Here is an 18,548-nt window from a genome sequence, read left to right on the forward strand (position 1 = left end):
GAGACAGGGTTTCTCTGTGTAGCCCTGGCTGTCCTGGAACTCACTCCGTAGACCAGGTTGGCCTCGAACTCAGAGATCCACCTGCCTCTGCCTCCTGAGTGCTGGGATTAAAGGTGTGCGCCACTATTGCAATTTTCATACTTGTTTTGAAATAATTTCAGACTTCATGACAGTGTTGCACAAAATAGTACAAAAAATTCCTAATATATATATTTTTCTTTATATTTGAGAGCAGACCAGGAGTAGACACCCCAGGTAGGAGGTGTCTGTGAGTTCAAGGCCAGCATGATTTGCATAGTGAGTTTTAAACTAACTAGGACTGCATAGTAAGACTCTGTTTTAAAAAAGAATAAATTACAGACTTTCACAGCTAACTTATAATAACCAAAATCAAGAAATGAATATAAAGTCAAGCATATCAATGTGTGTGTCTGAGCTGTTGTAGGGGAATTGCTTGAGGCCAGGCCTCCTAAGCCAGCTTGGAGACCATAGCAAGACCTCATCTTTCCCCACTTCAGGAAAAAAATTAGTTATGCTAACATGGTACTGTTACCCAGACTGCACGGCGTACTCGTATTTTCACCCATTTATCCCACAGATACCATTTCCTGGCTCCAAAGCTCCTCATGATTTTGTTGTTTACTTTTCTTTAAAAATTTAAAACATTTGCTGGGTGATGGTGACGAAGGCCTTTAGTCTCAGCATTTGGGAGGTGGATCTCTGAGGCCAGCCTGGTCTACAGAGCGAGTTCCAGGACAGGCTTTACATTTTTTTTTTTTTTTTTTTTTTTTTTTTTAGTTTTTCGAGACAGGGTTTCTCTGTAGCTTTAGAGGTTGTCCTGGAACTAGCTCTTGTAGACCAGGCTGGCCTCGAACTCACAGAGATCCACCTACCTCTGCCTCCCGAGTGCTGGGATTAAAGGCATGCGCCACCACCGCCCGGCTCAGGACAGGCTTTAAAGCTACACAGAGAAACCCTGTCTCAAAAAAACAAAAACAAAAGCAAAACCATAAACATAAACAAACAAATAAAATTTTACTTTGTATGTGCATGGCTGTTTGCGTGCATGTATGTCTGTGCGCCTCTTGCACAGAGACAAGAAGGGGGCTCTAGATCCCCTGAAACTGGAATTACAGATAGCCCAGATTACAGAATTGAACCCAGGTCCTCTGGAAGAGTAGCTGGTGCTCTTAACTGCTGAGCCACCCCTCTAGCCCCCTGTTGTTTATTTTTCAATGTTTTATATGTTTTTATTTTTCTGAGAGAGGGTCTTATACAGCACAGGCTGGCCTAGAACTTCTGATCCTCCTGCCCCAGTGTCTTAAGCACCTACATTATAGGTGTGTCCTCCCATGCCCTGCCATAACCCCTGCTCCCCATTTTGGTTATGTTCACCAAGTTTGATGTTAATTTCTTCTGGTTTTAAACTTAGTCTGCACTAGTTAGACCTTATTTGCCACACTGTAATCACATGGAAGGTTTTTTTTTTTTTTTTTTCTGAGACAGGGTTTCTCTGTAGCTTTTGGAGGCTGACCTGGAACTAGCTCTTGTAGACCAGGCTGGCCTCAAACTCACAGAGATCCGCCTGCCTCTGCCTCCCAAGTGCTGGGATTAAAGGCATACGCCACCACTGCCCAGTGGAAGTTTTTTTTCTTGTCTTTTCTTTTCTTTTTTTTTTTTTAATTTCTTGAGGTGCTGGGGATTCTGGGCCTAGGCTAGTCAAATGCCCATCACTGGGCCCTATCTCTCACTGGGCCCTAACCCACTGGCCCAGGATGTTATACTTGCCTCATAATTGGCTCATAAAAAGATGATTAATTTTCACTTTTAATGCCCTGCCACCATTTGTGGGGCACTGAGACTGCATGTAGAATTCTGTGTGATACTTTCTGAATTTTTTTTTGGTTGTCTGTGTTCGTTCTTTCTTTCTTTCTTTCTTTCTTTCTTTCTTTCTTTCTTTCTTTCTTTCTTTCTTTCTTTCTTTCTTCTTGTGACTGGCTTTCAGGCTGGCCTCAAACTCAGATCTGCCTGCCTCTGCCTCCCGAGTGCTGGGATTAAAGGTGTGTGCCACCACCGCCTGGCCCGTTCCTTCCTTGTCCTTTGTTCTTTACTCTTTCCTTTCTCCCCATCTCTTTCCCTTTTATTCCCTCCCTCCTTCCCCCTCCCCTCCCCTTTTCTTTTGAGACAAGGTTTAATGTAGCCCACCTAGTCTGGCCTCTAGTTCTTTTTGTTTTGTTTTGTATTTTTTTTTTTTGAGACAGGGCTTCTCTGTGTAGCTTTGGAACCTGTCCTGATACTCTCTCTCTGTAAACCAGTCTGGCCTCAAACTCACAGAGATCCTCCTGCCTCTGCCTCCCAAGCGCTGGGATTACCCGGCCTGGCCTCTAACTCTTAAAGTAGCTGAGGATGACCTTGAACTCCTGATCATCCCCCTGTCTCCTAAAGTGCTGGGATTACAGGCTTGTGTCACCACATCATTTTTTAAAAGATGTATTTATTTATTTATTAAGCGTTTATTTATTTATTATGTATAGTGTTCTACCTGCATGTATGCCTAGAGGGCACCAGACCTCATTACAGATGGTTGTGAGCCACCATGTGGTTCCTGGGAATTGAACTCAGGACCTCTGGAAGAACAGTCAGTGCTCTTAACCTCTGAGCCATCTCTCCAGCCCCACCACATCGTTTTTGTGGTGCTTTGGATTGAACTCAGGGTCTCCTGCATGCTAGATTCTTACCATCTGATCTACATCCTCAGCCTAATTTTCTGTATTTCTTGTAGGCTAAATATTCTATTTTCAATGGGTTCAATTTTAGTAAATCTCTATTTCTCCAAGAAATTACCATTTCACTTAGATTTTCAAGTCAGCTTGATTAGGACTCTAAAAAGTAATGTCTATTATTTATTGACTGATTTAAAGAATCATTTATAAAGTTTTTTTTTTTTTCTAGAGGCCTGGGAGGATGGCTCAGATAAGAGCACTTGCTTGCAAGCTTAAGGACTTGAGTTCAAATCCCTAGGACCCCACATGACACACAAATACAGTGTATACACACATGACACACAAATACAGCATACACACAAGACACACAAATACAGCATACACACATCACACACAAATACAGAGTATACACATCACACACAAATACAGTGTACACACACGACACACAAATACAGTGTACACACATCACACACAAATACAGCGTACACACCATGACACAAATACAGTGTACACACATGATACACAAATACAGCGTATACACACAAGACACACAAATACAGCATATACACATGACACACAAATACAGCGTACACACATGATACACAAATACAGCGTACACTCACGACACACAAATACAGCATACACACACGACACACAAATACAGCATACACACATCACACACAAATACAGCATACACACATGATACACAAATACAGCGTACACACATGATACACAAATACAGCGTATACACACAAGACACACAAATACAGCGTATACACACAAGACACAAATACAGCGTACACACATCACACACAAATACAGCATACATTACACACAAATACAGTGTACACACATGACACACAAATACAGCGTACACACATGACACACAAATACAGCATACACACACGACACACAAATACAGCATACACACATGCACATGCAAATAAATAAAAATTTAAAAATAAGTTCTTTATTTCTATTATAGAAACTTTTTTATCTGCGTGTTTACACCTGGGGAGGGCGCTGCTCTTGTCCCAGGATGGTTTGAGCGACCATAGGCTGCCATTAGCACCTCCTGTCTCCCCTCTGCACTGCTTTCCTTCAGGCTGCTCTTGTTACCCAAAGGTCTGTGGTTGGGTAACCACATTTGTGTGTGTGAGGTTTGGGCATCGCTGCTCTTCTGGTTTTGCTATTATATGGTACTGTTCACTCATGTTTTCCTTCTCGTTTGTGTTAGTTTTGGAGGCTATGGAGACTCCATTGGCCTTGGAAATCCTTATACTGGTGTGTTTTAAAACTCACGTGTTTTTTTTTTTTTTTAAGTTTTATATTACTTGGGATAGCTTAATAATTTTCTAGTCTAAATTTTGAAATAGTTGAATTTGGTTTTGTGTTGACAGGGTCTATCCTGTCGCCTGGGCTGGCCTGGAGCTCACTGTATAACCCAGGCTAGCCTGGACTTTCTGTAGTTCTCCCTGCTTCACTCTCTCTGGAGTGCTGAGATTACAGGCATGAACTTTGCTCTCTCTCTCTGGAGTGCTGAGATCACAGGCAGAGCCCCTCTCTCTCTCTCTCTCTCATGCTGAGATTACAGGCATGAACCACACTTTTTAGAATTTAACTTGACAGAGTCCGCGGCAGCCTTTTGTGGTTTTATAATTCGATTCTAGGGGATTGGAATCTTTTTATACTAAGTATATTCTTTGAACATCCAGAAACTTTTTTTTAAATATTTATTTATTTATTTTGTATACAATATTCTGTCTGTGTGTATATCTGCAGGCCAGAAGAGGGCACCAGACCTCATTACAGATGGTTGTGAGCCACCATGTGGTTGCCGGGAATTGAACTCAGGACCTTTGGAAGAGCAGGCAATGCTCTTAACCACTGAGCCATCTCTCCAGCCCATCCAGAAACTTTTTAAGGGGAACATTTTTTATGGGGTGGGGTGGGGATTCATGCGTTAAAGATGACCTTTGAATGCCTGATCTTAAGAAATCTGTGGTAAGTGATCAGCAGAATCCTCTTCTAGGGGATGATCTTTTCTGTGTGAAATTGGATTCTGTGGAAAGCCATAAAGCCCTGTATTAAGAACAAAATGAAACAAAAAACAACCAACCAAAAAAACCCAAACCCTATCAGAAACAACAGCAACAAATCCTCAAGTCTGTCTCCCTGAAGTTCTTTTTTTTTTCCAATAACTTATTTTTATTTCATTTACACTGGTGTTTTGCCTCCTTGTATGTCTGTGTGAGGGTGTCAGACCTTAGAGTTACAGACAGTTGTGAGCAGCCATGTGGGTGCTGGGAATTGAACCCAGGTCCTCTGGAAGAACAGCCAGTGCTCTTAACTGCTGAGCCATCCCTCCAGCCCCCTTCCTAGAGTTTCTACCCACAGTCTTTTTTTTTTTTTTTTTTTTTTTTGGATTTTCGAGACAGGGTTTCTCTGTAGCTTCTTGGTTCCTGTCCTGGAACTAGCTCTTGTAGACCAGGCTGGCCTCGAACTCACAGAGATCCGCCTGCCTCTGCCTCCCGAGTACTGGAATTAAAGGCGTGCGCCACCACCACCCGGCCCTCTACCCACAGTCTTTATTTTATTTTATTTTGAGACAGGATCTTATTGCATAGCCTTAGGTGACCTGGAATTTGAAGGTGTAAGACCTGGCTTCAAACTCATAGAACCTGCTGCTGTCTCCTGAGTACTGAGATTAAAGGCATAGGCCAGAGCATCTGCTGCTGTGTCCAGAGTACTGAGATTAAAGGCATAGGCCACAGCATCTGGCCCTGCTTATTTTATATTTTGAGACAGGGTTCAGTGTAGTCCAGGCTGGCCTTATATTTTGATCCTCTTTGCTCCCTCTTCCTGTGTGTTGGGATTACAGGTGTTTGGCAACACTCCTTGAAAACAGCGCAAGTCCTGTACTGTGCCCACAAACCTCTGATACACCACACCACTACAGCTCACCCAGTCTGTAGTTAAATAGAATCTGTTCAGTTGTTTCCTTTGCCCTGCTTGTTTGAGGTTAAAAATAGAACCGGAAGCCACCACTGGTGGCACAACCTTTAATCCCAGCACTCTGGAGGCAGAGGCAGATGGATCTCTGTGAGTTCCAAGCCAGCCAAAGGCTAAACCGTGAGACCCTGTTCTCAAAATACAAAACAAAACAAAAAAACCAAAGATCTGGAAAACATCTATGATTCACTGGCTGTAACTTTTCTAAAGACCCTTCTGCTAAAGCCGGGCGATGGTGGCACACGCCTTTAATCCCAGCACTCGGGAGACAGAGGTAGGTGGATCTCTGTGAGTTCGAGACCAGCCTGGTCTACAGAGCTAGTTCCAGGACAGGCTCCAAAGCCACAGAGAAACCCTGTCTCGAAAAAACAAAAACAAAAAACAAAACAAAAAAACAAAAACAAAAAAACCTTCTGCTGTATCATAAAGGTTTGGGGGTTGTTTGTCAGCTGTAGAGGACGTGACTCGTACACCCACTCTGGGGCTTGGGAATGTCTGGCAGGCACTGGGTCATTGCTGGCAATACTCTCCAGCTAAGCACTGTGGCTCCAGACTGTATTTCCTAGTTTTTGAAACTGAATCCTATTTGTACTAAATAGAAGACAGTTGGAAGTGTTTTTATCTCATATGTCTCTTGAGTCAATTTGTGAAATGCTCAGATTTAATTATAGCAAATCATATGAGTGATTGCTCTCTTTAACCCTGATACCTGGGCAAGAGAAACTATGGAATTATTCAGCAAAACACTGAGTTCCACTGTGACATTTGATAATGAGCTGAGGAAAACAACACACTGACTGATGTCTGCTTTCTCTGCAGGAACAAAAGTTGAACAGTTTGCAAAAATTGGATGGAAAAATCATAAACACTCAGTTAATAACCCGTAAGTACTTCAGAGCTATGACATGAAAATCTGGTCTCTCCTACTGTATAATATGCAGGTGTATACTTGGACAACAAATGCAAGATCTCAAAGATATTAGCTTGGATGTTTATTATTTTCTATAAAATAAAGGCTTGTGCTCAAAGCGTACATTGTCTGCTTTCCCATTCTAGTTCTTGGCTTATTTATACTTAAAATACCATCAAATCTTAATGGTTCTTTTTAAACTTATTTATGTTCTGAAGGTTGTTTGTTTGTTTGTTTTTGGAGAGGGAGGTCGAGTTTGAGAGAGTAGCCCTAGCTAGCCTCCAGTTTGTGGCAGTCCTTCTGCATCGAATGGTTTGTCCCACCTGGCTTTAATGATTCTTTTAAATAAGAATAACAGTGACAGATGCTAAAATATTTGCTTGGGGCGGATGGGGCAGGTTAGTGCTAGAGCTAGTGATTAGCTTGTATGAGGTTCTAGGTGCATTTCTTTGCACAGCCAAAAAGATTGTAAAATGCGTATTCATTTTATAGCTGAGATGAATTTCAGTCACTCTAGTGTTACTAACTTATTCTGGAAGAACAATATAATTATTTATATCCTAAAAGTAATCTGAAGAAAATGATATTGGATGTATTCAGATCTATTGTCCCTCAGCAATCTCTGAATGCTTAGTGGTGGTGCAGTGCCTGGTTCACAGCATGGACTCACTGTTTGCTGGGGGAAGTGGTCCACTGGGAACTGAACCGGTATCATAGAACCAGAGTCTCTGTAAAAACAATGCAAAACATGTTGGATCATTTCTTTGCCAGTAACACCATATCACAGATTGGATGAGTTAAAAAGAAAAGGAATTTATTTTGCCTTGTGGTTCTGAACATTGCAAGTCACAGAGTTCTCCATCTCTCAGTGGCCTTCTTTTCTTGGATAGGATTTTTCTGTGTATCCGTGGCTGTCCTGGAACTCACTCTGTAGACCAGACTGGCCTCCAACTCAGAGATCTGTCTGCCTCTGCCTCCCAAATGCTGGGATTAAAGATGTGCACCACCATGTCCATCTTGATAATGGCCTCTTACTGGCAGAAGTCTGAGAAGGTACAGGACATTGTATAGTGAGAGACTAGGGTCATGTGTGTAGATCTGTTTCTTCTGGTCTCTTGCGCTTCTTGTAAAGCCACCTGGACTCAATCACGAGGGCTCTTCCCTGAAGACCTTGTCTAATCCAGGTCACCTCCCAAGGCCCCACCTCTGAACCCCCCATAGTCAGATTAGTTCTTCCCGCCTTTTCTTCTCTTTCTCCCCCTGTCATCCTGAGAAATGACAACCTTGTTCTTATTTATTTCTTCCTCCTCCATTACAAACTCCTTGAGGGCAAGAGTCTTTTCTCATCTTCATATCCTTAGTGCTTAGCACAGAGGGAATCAGAAAATGATTTCTGAACTGTCTTTGCCACATTTACTAAATGTAAACCTTGACATGATAGGGGTGTTTTTGTCACACAAACCATTGCACGTTTGTCACACTTCACGCTGCTGTCAGCTTTCTTTGGGCATGCCCCGTTCTGTCTTCTTCCTTTTGTGTAGCTGTAACAAAAGCAGTTTAAGGGAGATGCTACCTTGTCTCACACACAGTTCCAGGCCCATCGTTGCAGAGACCTTAGAGCTGATCCCTTCGCGTTCATTCATCCCTTTCTGCCTTCCAACCTGAGGTGGAATGTGGTTGGCTGCTTTAAGCCTGCAGCCTTGACTTCTCTGCCGTGATGGATTACACCTGTGAGTTAGAGAAATCCTTTTCCCTCATTACTGCTGTCAGGTTATTTTATCATGGCTGCAGGAGAAGAAACTGAGACAGATTCCATCCCCAAGATCCAAGAGGCTTTTATAGAAAACCTAAGGCTATTGTGAAAGTCCTGGTGACTCCCATGGCTTATATGGTAAAGTCAGACTCCATTACCCTTTCCTCCTCTGTGGGGAGCATAAGGTTTTTGCACCCACAGAGCGCAGGGAAACCAGGAATTTTAAGCACCCAGGATTGCCGTGTCAAAGGGAAAGCTGTAGAACCTGTCTTTTCAGAAGGCCAGGAACTGGAGGTGAGAAAAACCCTGAAATCTGTGATACCTGTTGGGCCGTGATATATCAAAGTCCTACCACCAGAACGTGAGGTAGCTAGTGATCTAAAGGATCTCTACACTCCCTGTACAGCTAGGGGCTCCCCCAAGCGCCCACAACAAGGACCAGAGGTGGCTGATAGCCCAGACGACCTCTGTTTTATCTGTATGACCAAGACCGTGCCAGACCCTCCCTTAGACCCTTAAACTAATACAGGTAGTTTAGCTCTAGAACCCATCTTCTTGGAAGAAATGGCATCTGCCTTAAGTTGTTTCAACACAGTTATTGCCTCCTTGTGCACCAGGAATACGGTTACACCTGAAACCTTTTCCTAATTATATTGTGCTTAAGTATGCTGGCAATAAACTGCCTGGCATCAGACTTCCTAGAAGTTGATCCAGTCTGACAGGTGAGTCAGGCTGAACCGATTTTTCATTCTCACCTCGTTTCCCTGCCTGCCCTGACTCCTGCCAGGACCTCCTCACTTCTCTTTCTTCTTCCTCCTCCTCTTCTTTCTTCTTCTCTTCCACTTCTCTTCTCCCATTCTGTTCCTTTTTTTCTTTCTTCTTCTTCTTTTTTTTTTTTTTTTTTTTTTTTCAAGACAGGGTTTCTCTGTAGCTTTGGAGCCTGTCCTGGAACTAGCTCTTGTAGACCAGGCTGGCCTCCAACTCACAGAGATCTGCCTGCCTCTGCCTCCCCAGTGCTGGGATTAAAGGCGTGTGCCACCACTGCCCAGCTTCCCATTCTGCCCATTATGTTTCTAGCAGTGTACTTGGGACAGAGTTAGCATCAGAGGAGCTGGCAGTGATGCTGGCAGTGAGTAGCGGAGCTGAGGCCTGTAAAGCTGCGTACAACTGATCCCTTGCCCTTAGTCTCTGGAGAGCTGTAAGGGTCCTTCTGATTTTCTGGAATGTTGAGGAATTAACAACACTGCACTTTCCTGGCATTGGGACTTCAAAAGGCAGTTTTGGCTTCTTCTAGACTGAAGTAGGAGGATCAGGAGTACAAGGTCAGTCACACTCAGTTACGTATCTAGTTTGAGGCCAGCCTGGGTTCCATGAGATCCTACCTCCAAAAGAAAAAGCCAAACCAAACTCAACCCCTATTTTTGAGCATATTCCCACACAGTATAAGACTAGTGAAAGGCCGCGAGAAAGGGCCGGGGCTAGCCTACGCCACCTGCACCTTTGCACTTAGGTCTGATGGTTCCCTTGGTTGGCTCCACTCCAATGTCCTACAGGTTCTTCAGAGTCTACTCTAAATTTGTCACCTCCCTCGACCCTGGATTTCCTTCCTTGTTCTTTATCACGGTCACTGACATCAACAAGTACCTCATTATCTAAGGAAGCTAGAACATCCTCGCGTCTACCTCCCATGGCGTCTGTTCTGTGTGCGGCTGGGATGAACTCACAGGTTCTGCCTCCTTACTGACCATCTTTGGAATTTATCCCTTTTCTCTGTCCTTCACTTCCAGTTTCCCACACCAGGCCCTTTCATTTCTGGCCCGAACTAATTGCCCCAGCTCTTTGCCAGTTTGCTTTCAGTGATATCATTTTCTATCCCTTTTACATACCAAATTTTCCTGATGAAATATGGATCTTACTGTGCCATAAGCCCAGTTTAGTATCCTGTTCCTCACTGTTTTTAGTGTGAGATATGACCATCAAAAAATGGGCTTTTCTGCTCTAATCCTGGGTCATTCTCCTGCCCACCTTTCCGTCCTGCCTTCTCGTCCCTCCCAGACTCCAAGCCCTCCTGCCTGTCTTGATGGCCTTTTCCCACCGCAGGCTGCTTTTCCACCGCAGGCTGCTTTGCATCTGCTGTCTCTCCTGCCAGGAATCCACCCCCCTTTTGTTAGTTGTTTTGGGGCATCTGGGTTTAATGCACAGCTGTGTGCTCCTATACCACCCACATAGCATTTTTGTCATAGCATGTATTGTAAATATTAGAACAGAATGTATTTCTTTACTGTGGAATCATACAGGATTCCTTGAGGGTAGGAACTGCATTCCTGTCTCTTTACCCAGCATGGGGTATGGCTCAAATAAGGTAGTTTCTGAAAGCTAGTCATGGCCAACGTTAACTTTATTTGTTACGGAATGTGGGCATCACATATGTTAGGCAAGTGATTTTTCTGTTTCTTCCCGAAACCGGGTCTCGTGTAGCCCTGGCTGTCCTCAAACTGGATGTGTGTCGGAGGATGACCTTGGGCTTCTTCTCCTCCTGCCTCTACAAACACGGTGTTAGAATCTCTGGCATGTGCCTCCATACCCAGTTTGTGTGGAGCTGGGAACCCAGGGCCTCATGTGTACTAGGAAAGTACTCTAGCTGGGTGTGGTGGCGCATGCCTTTAAGCCCAGAACTCAGAAGGCAGAGGTGGGCAGATCTCTGTGAGTTGGAGGTCAGTCAACCTGTTCTACTAGGCAAATTCCAGGACAGCCAGAGCTACATAAAGAGATCCTGTTTTAAACCACAAACGAACTCTCCCTAACTTTTCCAGTTGAGCTACATCCCTAGCCAACAAGCCATTTGACTTAAACATTAATTATAATCTATTATTATTGTGTGCTATGTGCATGATGTGTGTGGCATGTGTGTGGGGTCAGTGAACAGCTCCGTGGAGTCAGTTCTCTCCTTTCATCTTTGTGTGGGCTCTGGGTATTATACTCACGTTACCAGATCTGAGGGGGATGAACCCTCACCTGTGCCATCTCACCCCCAAGTCCTTTCATTTTAGTGGCTAGTATTTTATAACTGACTAGGGGAAAAGTGAAGTGCTCTGTTGTAACATTTAACTGGTGTTAGCACCAGCTGGACACCTTGTTACTCGGGGCTGGCATGAGCCACCCAAAGATAACAGACTCTGCAAGGCTCAGCTTCTGCCCTTCAGGAGACTGACTTATTTCAGATGCCAGTTACTGGTAGTTGACCAGCCCACCCATACTGGCTCACTGGCTACAATCTAAGGGATTCCTATGACCCCCCCCCCCCCCGCTGCTCAGGTTTTATGATTCTAGAATAACACAGAACTCAGGAAAGTGCTCTTACATATATAGTGTTATTATAGAGAATGTTAGTCAGAAAAACGCCAGATGAAACAGGGCATGGTGTCATATGCCTGTTATCCCAGCAGAAGAACCAGAAGTTTAAAGTCATCCTCGGCTGTGTAGCAGGGTGGAGTCCTAGTCTGGAATTCAGGAGCTCCTAACTGGCTGAGTCCCCACATAGAGAGGTTTTATGCTCTACTGATGGGGAGGGGCTGTCACCCTCACTGTAGCTTCCTCAGGACATCCAGGCGTTCCCCACCTTCTGTGTCTAGAATTTCTATTAGCTTTGTTATATGGGCATGCTCCATAAATGACTAGTCACATGACTGAACTTAATTTCCCGCCTTCCTCTCCCCAGCAAAGGCTGTGCAGGCTGGTTGGTCTCCTTGGTGATCAGACGCCTGTCTTAAAGGTTCCCGAGGCAGCAGTGTGTAGAACATACCTAATTCCAGCACATAGAGAGGCAGGAAAATGAAGAGTCCAAGGCCCACCTGGGTTAGAATGAGAGAGACCCTCTTAGGATTGGGTCAGGGAGGAGAGAGATGAGGAGAGAGGAAATGATGGGCCAGGGGCCCTGCTTCAGCCATCTTGTTAGTATAACAAAGCCAGTCCTGGCACACGGGAAATGGTTTTAGAGCTCTGTAGCAGGCAGATTTTACTGTCGTTGTTGAGACTGTTCAGGTAGTATAGACTGGCTCAGAGCTCTCTGTGTAGCTGACGATGACCTTGAACTTCTAAGCCTCCTGCCTCCTCCTCCTGAGTGTTCACGTCAAGTATAGTTAGTGCCAAATACAGTGTTAGCTCCGGGGCTGCAGGCATGTGCCACCCTGCCCAGCTAGGTCAGACAGCTTCCATACACAACATAGAGTTGTAGAGTAGGTGGTTTTTTCTTTATTTTAAAAACTTCATTCAAATGACATTAAGGTTGAAACTTCTTAATGTAAGTTTGTAGGTTGTGAAAAGATTTGTCAGCAGAAATTACAGTGGCTTCCCTACTTGTAACCATGTATCTTGTATTTAGGTATTCCCAGTTCCAGAGCGAATACAGCTTAGATGAAGTAATGAAATCTAGGACGATTTTCGATTTTCTGACTGTCTTGCAATGCTGGTAAGAAAAGCATGTTAGTATTTCCTAAGCATAGCTAACTGCTCATCCCCTGCCCGTCCCTCCCTGGGTAAATGTTAGGCTCTGTCTGTAACTTTTGTAGAATTGCCAGCGTCCCCCCACTCTGGGTGGCTTTATCAGCGTCCCCCCACTCTGGGTGGCTTCACCAGCGGTCCCCACTCTGGGTGGCTTCACCAGTGTCCCCCACTCTGGGTGGCTTCACCACTGTCCCCCACTCTGGGTGGATTCACCACTGTCCCCTCACTCTGGGTGGCTTCCTGAGCATGTACCCAACTTTTTGTTGCTGCTCTGAGGCAGATCCCCTCTGTCATGAAAAAATACATTTTACCTCTTCCTTCTCTAGTAACTTTTACTTGTTTGGGGTATTCTGTGTTTATTTATTAAAAACGCCTTAGTAGGCCAGTGCAGCCCTAAGGCTCTGGGAGCGTTTGTTTTCCCTGTAGACTTCTAGCACGGAAAACTTTTCTCTGTGATAGATAAGAGCGAAATGAAGGATTCATAGCTCTAACGGTGCTCACAGTTACATTGTGAAACTTGCCTGCCGCTCTCTTGCTCCTCGAACATTGACTGAGGACGGTGTAGTCCTGCGTCCATTCCTGACTGAGCTCTGGGGATACTGTCTGGGATGCAGTTGACAAAATGGGTCAGCTGTCACCTGGCAGAGTCTGGAGGACGGCCCACTTAGAAAATCCTTCCCAGCTCATCGAGGGGCTCTTGTGTGTGCCACCTAGCTTCCCAGCTGATTGTAGATCTCTGTTGAGATCTCAAGGGTCTTACCTCTGGATTTTTTAATGTCCCCATTCTATTCTGCCCCAGCTTCCAAGAGAATTCCAGACTGAGCTCTCTGGGATACAGCAAGGCTGGAGTGGTATGAGTCCCTAGTAGTATCTTCATAGAACTAATGCGCTCTGCAGAGGTCCCCCAGCCCCCAGTCTGAACCCCTAGGAGATGGACGGTGTTGGAGTAATTGTTTCACTTCCTCCTAGTCCCACCTCTGATGGCGCTGCAGCAGCAATTTTGTCTAGTGAAGATTTCGTACTGAAGTACGGCCTGCAAGACAAAGCTGTGGAAATTGTGGCACAGGAGATGATGACTGATTTGCCAAGCACATTTGAAGAAAAAAGCGTTATTAAAATGGTATATCCGAGGTTCATTTTTTTTTAATTAAATTAAGGAAATATTATTTTAAATTGCAACCTGACACTTTATTGTTGTTAGCTCTGGAAGGCACTTATAAAAAACTTGATCTAGAAAGGTTCTTGTGTAGCCCATTTTCTTAGTCATGGTTTCTGTTGCTATGAAGAGTCACCAGGACCATGGCAACTTTTTAAAAATATTTATTTTTATTTTTATGTGCATTGGTGTTTTACCTGTATGGATGTCTGTGTCAGGGTGTTGGACCCTGGAGTTACAGAGACAGTTGCAAGCTGCCATGTAGGTGCTGGGAATTGAACCCTGGACCTCTAGAAGAGCAGGCCAGTTCTCTTAACTGCTGAGCCATCTCTCTTGCCTGACCATGGCAACTCTTATAAAAGAAAGCATTTAATTGAGGTGATGGCTTACAGTTCAGAGGTTCAGTCCATATGCATGCAGACATGTAACTGGTTACATCTTGATCAGGAGGCAACAGGAAGTGGACTGAGACACTGGGTGATAGTTTGAGCATATGAGACCTCAAAGCCCACCTCCACAGTGACACACTTCCTCTAACAAGGGCACACCTACTCCAGCAAGGCCACTGGGAGATGGAGGATGGAGAATTAGGAATTCAGGCCCAGCCTTAGCTACATTGCTAATCAGATGCTGCTGCTTAGGATGGCGTCATAAATGTGGTGTTTTAATTTATTAGACATGTTGGTTTTTGATTTTATTTATTTATTTATTTACTTACTTACTTACTTACTTACTTACTTACTTTTGAGAAAGGGCTTCTTCGTGTAGCTCTGGCTGTCCAGGAACTCTCTCTAGACCAGGCTGGCTTGAACTCAGAGATCCACCAACCTCTGCTTCCCAAGTCCTAGAATTAAAGGTATTTACCCTTATTAAAGGGAAAATAAAAGATTTCAGACCTAAAGTGAGTTGAACAATTGAAGATTTGCCCCTCAACCACAGGAGCAGTTGTGACAGTAAATTGGATAAAATAAATTTTTACAACATGCTTTAAATGGGAAATGCTTACGCAACTTAATCAAATGCTTTAATTTGATTCCCCGTAAGCTCACGTGTTACAGATTTAATGCCTGATCCAGCATTGTTTTGAAGTGGAGTCTTTGGGAGGTGACCAGATCTTGGGAGCTCCAACCTAATCAAAGGATTAATTCATTGATGGGTTCACAGTTTAATGGGTTTCAGGGACGAGGCTTTGTGGAAAAAGCTAGCTCTGACTGCTCCCTGGCCTTGGGGGGGGGGGAGGGGAACAGCCTTGCTCTACCATGTGTTCTCTGCTAGGATTTAAAAAAAAAAAAAAAAAAAAAAAAAAAAAAAAAAAACCTTGCAATGAGTCTGGTGTGATAGCTCCAGGTGACCCTGGGTTGAAACCTGCAAAACTATGAACCAAAATGACTCTTTCCTGTGGGGCATGGCTGCGTGACGTGTAACCTCAGCTCTTGAGAAGAAAGGCAGGAGGAACAGGAGCACAGGGCCATCCTCAGCTGCACAGTAGATTTGAGGCTAGCCTGGGCTACATGAAATCCTGTCTGAAAAATAAAACAAGCGGGAAAGAACCTTTCCTGCTCTTCAGTTGTTTTCTTGGGTGTTTTGTCAGAGCAGTGGGGTGTTGACCGGCAAAGTCAAGGTCATACCATTGGGTGATGGCACGTAGCTTCTAGTCAGGTTCTGGTAGCACATTGTATATTACTTCTGCCTTTTCCTTGAATAGAAGTTGACTATGGCCTGTGCAAAAGTGGTTTGAATCCTCTGTGATCTTCTAAAAGAAGGTTGCATATTTTCCTATAGAATTGTTCCATATTTTTCACTGTGACTCATAATAATGTATTAAAAATTCTCTTCAGCCAGTACAACTATACATTATAACTTCATCAATACAGCTATATGTTACAATTCCATAGTTTTCATAACAGCCTAGATAGAACCTTGGAGATTCTAAGTCCTTTTTCGATGTCTTACTTAAACTTTTGTTCTTTATGGTAGGTATAAAATTCTGTATGTACATTCTTCTTTTTGGACATTATTTTATTTAGACCTTTTATGTAATGCAGGTTCAGCTGAGATTTCACTATGTGTGGAATTTTGAGCTTTTAATATTATGCGTGCACTAGTCTCTTAAACGCCTTGGCTAAAAGGCCACGGGCCGCTGCCCTTTCTCACTCCCGAATGGACTTTTGGTTCTAGGTTGGTTTCGATATGACTAAAGAGGCCGCCAGGAAGTGCTATGAGAAGTCCGGCCTGAGACCCACCGACGTTGATGTGATAGAGCTTCATGACTGCTTTTCTGTCAATGAGCTCCTGACTTACGAGGCCCTGGGGCTCTGTCCAGAAGGTAGTGTCTTTGAAGATGGCTCTCCCCGTGTGTGTGTGTGTGTGTGTGTGTGTGTGTGTGTGTGTGTGTGTGTGTGTGTTGGTCCCACTGAGAAGCCGTCACTTTCTCATTAAGCAATAGGAGTCACTAACTGCCTGTCCCTGCACACTGGCTCTGCCACACTGTGCAAACTGGTTTAGAGCATCCAGTCTTGGACGGCACCAACCCTGGCAGAACAGAGTGTATACCTTCCTTTACACCATGCAAGTCAGTGCTTAGAATGTCCTGTTCCATTTTAGAGAGGATTTATTAGGCCTACAAACCTCAAGTATTTTTAAATTGTGTTTAAATAAAGCCTTGCAGAAAGGAAAAACGGCAGAGCTGATGATTGACAGGTGTGACGGGTTCCTGTCCATTTCTAAAGCGCACCATTCTGAGCGCATGAACTCCGGTTGTTCACTTCCTCGTCGGCCTTTGACAGCGTTGTTCACATTTCAGGCTTGCTCAGAGGATAGGACTGCATCTTACTGTAGTCTTGACTTGCATTCCTCATGACTAATGATACTGAAAACCTTTTTATGTGCCTATTGGTCATTCATTTATCGCCTTTAAAAAAAAAAGATTTATGTTATGTGTATATGTTGGTACCCGTGTGTGGGTAAGTGAACGAGTAACTTCAGGGTCCCCTAGGGTTGGAGTTACAGCTGGTTGTGAGTCACCCTATGTGGGTGTTAGGAATCAAACTTGGGTCCTCTAGGGAAGAGTAGTGCATGCACACCTAACTGATGAGCTATCTTTCCAGCCCCTCATGTACCTTCTTTTTACGTATCCTGTGCCTGTCTTTTTATATCTATTTAAATCTCTGCCTTTTGGTTGTCTGCTCTCGTTATTGTATTTTAAGAATGTATGTATTTATATACATACACATATATAACATCACAATTTTAATATATATACTCTATATATTCTAGATACATTTCAGAGATAAGCTTCTTTTTGTTTGTTTTTTTTTTGTGTGTGTGTGTGTTTTGTATTGTTTTGTTTTTTGAGACAGGGTTTCTCTGTGTTGCCTTGGCGGTCCTGAAACTCATTCTATAGACCAGGCTGACCTCGAACTCACAGAGATCCTCCTGCCTCTGCCTCCTCAGTGTTGGGATTAAAGGTGTACTCCACTACTGCCCAGCCAATGATAAATGTTTATGTTGTGAATATTTTCTCCTAGTCCAAGAACATAGTCTTCTGTGTCCATATGGTTTAGATGGACCATTTTATTATGTTTTCTTCTTGTGTTGTGTACTTTTTATTCTCTGCTTTCCTTCTGACTTCTTTTGCATCATTTGAACATTTGTAGGATACTATATGTATCTGCTGGCTTTTTGACTGGATCTCTTTTTAAGATTTATGTATATTAGTTTATAGTTATCGTGTGTATTGTGTTTATTGGTGTGCACGTGGCATGGTGCACATAAGGAGGTCAGAGGACAACACCATGGAGCTGCTTTCTCTCTTTCCCCCTTTGTAGGGTTTTAGGGTCACACTCAGGTCACCAGGCTTGTCTCAGGAACATTTTACCTGCTGAGCCATCTCCTAGGCCTTCCCTTTTCCCCAGGCTACTCTAACTTGCTGGCTAGCTGACAATGACCTTGAACTTCTGGCCCTTTTGCTTCTGTCTCCCAAGTTCTGTCACTCTACGGAGTTAGCTCCCTCCTTAGCCCCTGTTTCTTTTTCTTCTCTAGAGGCTGCTGATAGGACATCCTCAGCACTGTTGGCCTTTGAGCCCTGTCGTTCTGTAGTAGAGTGTGCACATTTTAGGGTGTTCAGCAGTGAGTGTGCTTGACCTTCTGCCCACAGAATGCCACAAATGCCTCCCACAGTCGTGACAACCAAAAATGTCTCCAGACATTACCACGTCTCTCCCTGTTGGTAAAATCTCCCCCAGTTAAGAACCGCTGCTCCAAGGCCATGGTGTGTCCTTAGCCTTCAGTCTCTAGTAGTTAGTATTGTGCCTCTTAACATGCAAGGAGGAACCCTGGCCACCACACAGGCCCTTAACTGACTCCTCTTTGCCTTCATTGTTGTAGTCGTCATGTATATCGCACCTGTTTATATTGAAAATATTAACGTGATCATATTTGAAGAGATTAAGAGGAAAAAGTATTTTATATTTACCTATGTATTTATAATTT

General features: G+C 43.9%; 1 protein-coding gene across 3 annotated transcripts in view; it reads left to right on the top strand.

The window, feature by feature from the left end:
* The window catches only part of Scp2 (sterol carrier protein 2), a 77,209-nt gene that overhangs the window by 22,309 nt on the left and 36,352 nt on the right, over positions 1-18,548 (top strand). For 2 of the 3 annotated variants that reach the window (XM_050136290.1, XM_050136288.1), the window contains exons 7-10: positions 6,555-6,618; positions 12,780-12,866; positions 13,871-14,021; positions 16,236-16,383. In XM_050136290.1, coding sequence (XP_049992247.1) covers positions 6,555-6,618; positions 12,780-12,866; positions 13,871-14,021; positions 16,236-16,383 — 450 coding nt within the window. The remainder of the gene's footprint in view (positions 1-6,554; positions 6,619-12,779; positions 12,867-13,870; positions 14,022-16,235; positions 16,384-18,548) is intronic. The other variant, XM_050136289.1, reaches the window with a different exon arrangement.

This window comes from Alexandromys fortis, unplaced genomic scaffold (assembly GCF_014885135.2).
Source record: "Alexandromys fortis isolate MF-2015 unplaced genomic scaffold, M_Fortis_MF-2015_v1.1 scaffold_13, whole genome shotgun sequence".
Lineage (NCBI taxonomy): Eukaryota > Metazoa > Chordata > Mammalia > Rodentia > Cricetidae > Alexandromys > Alexandromys fortis.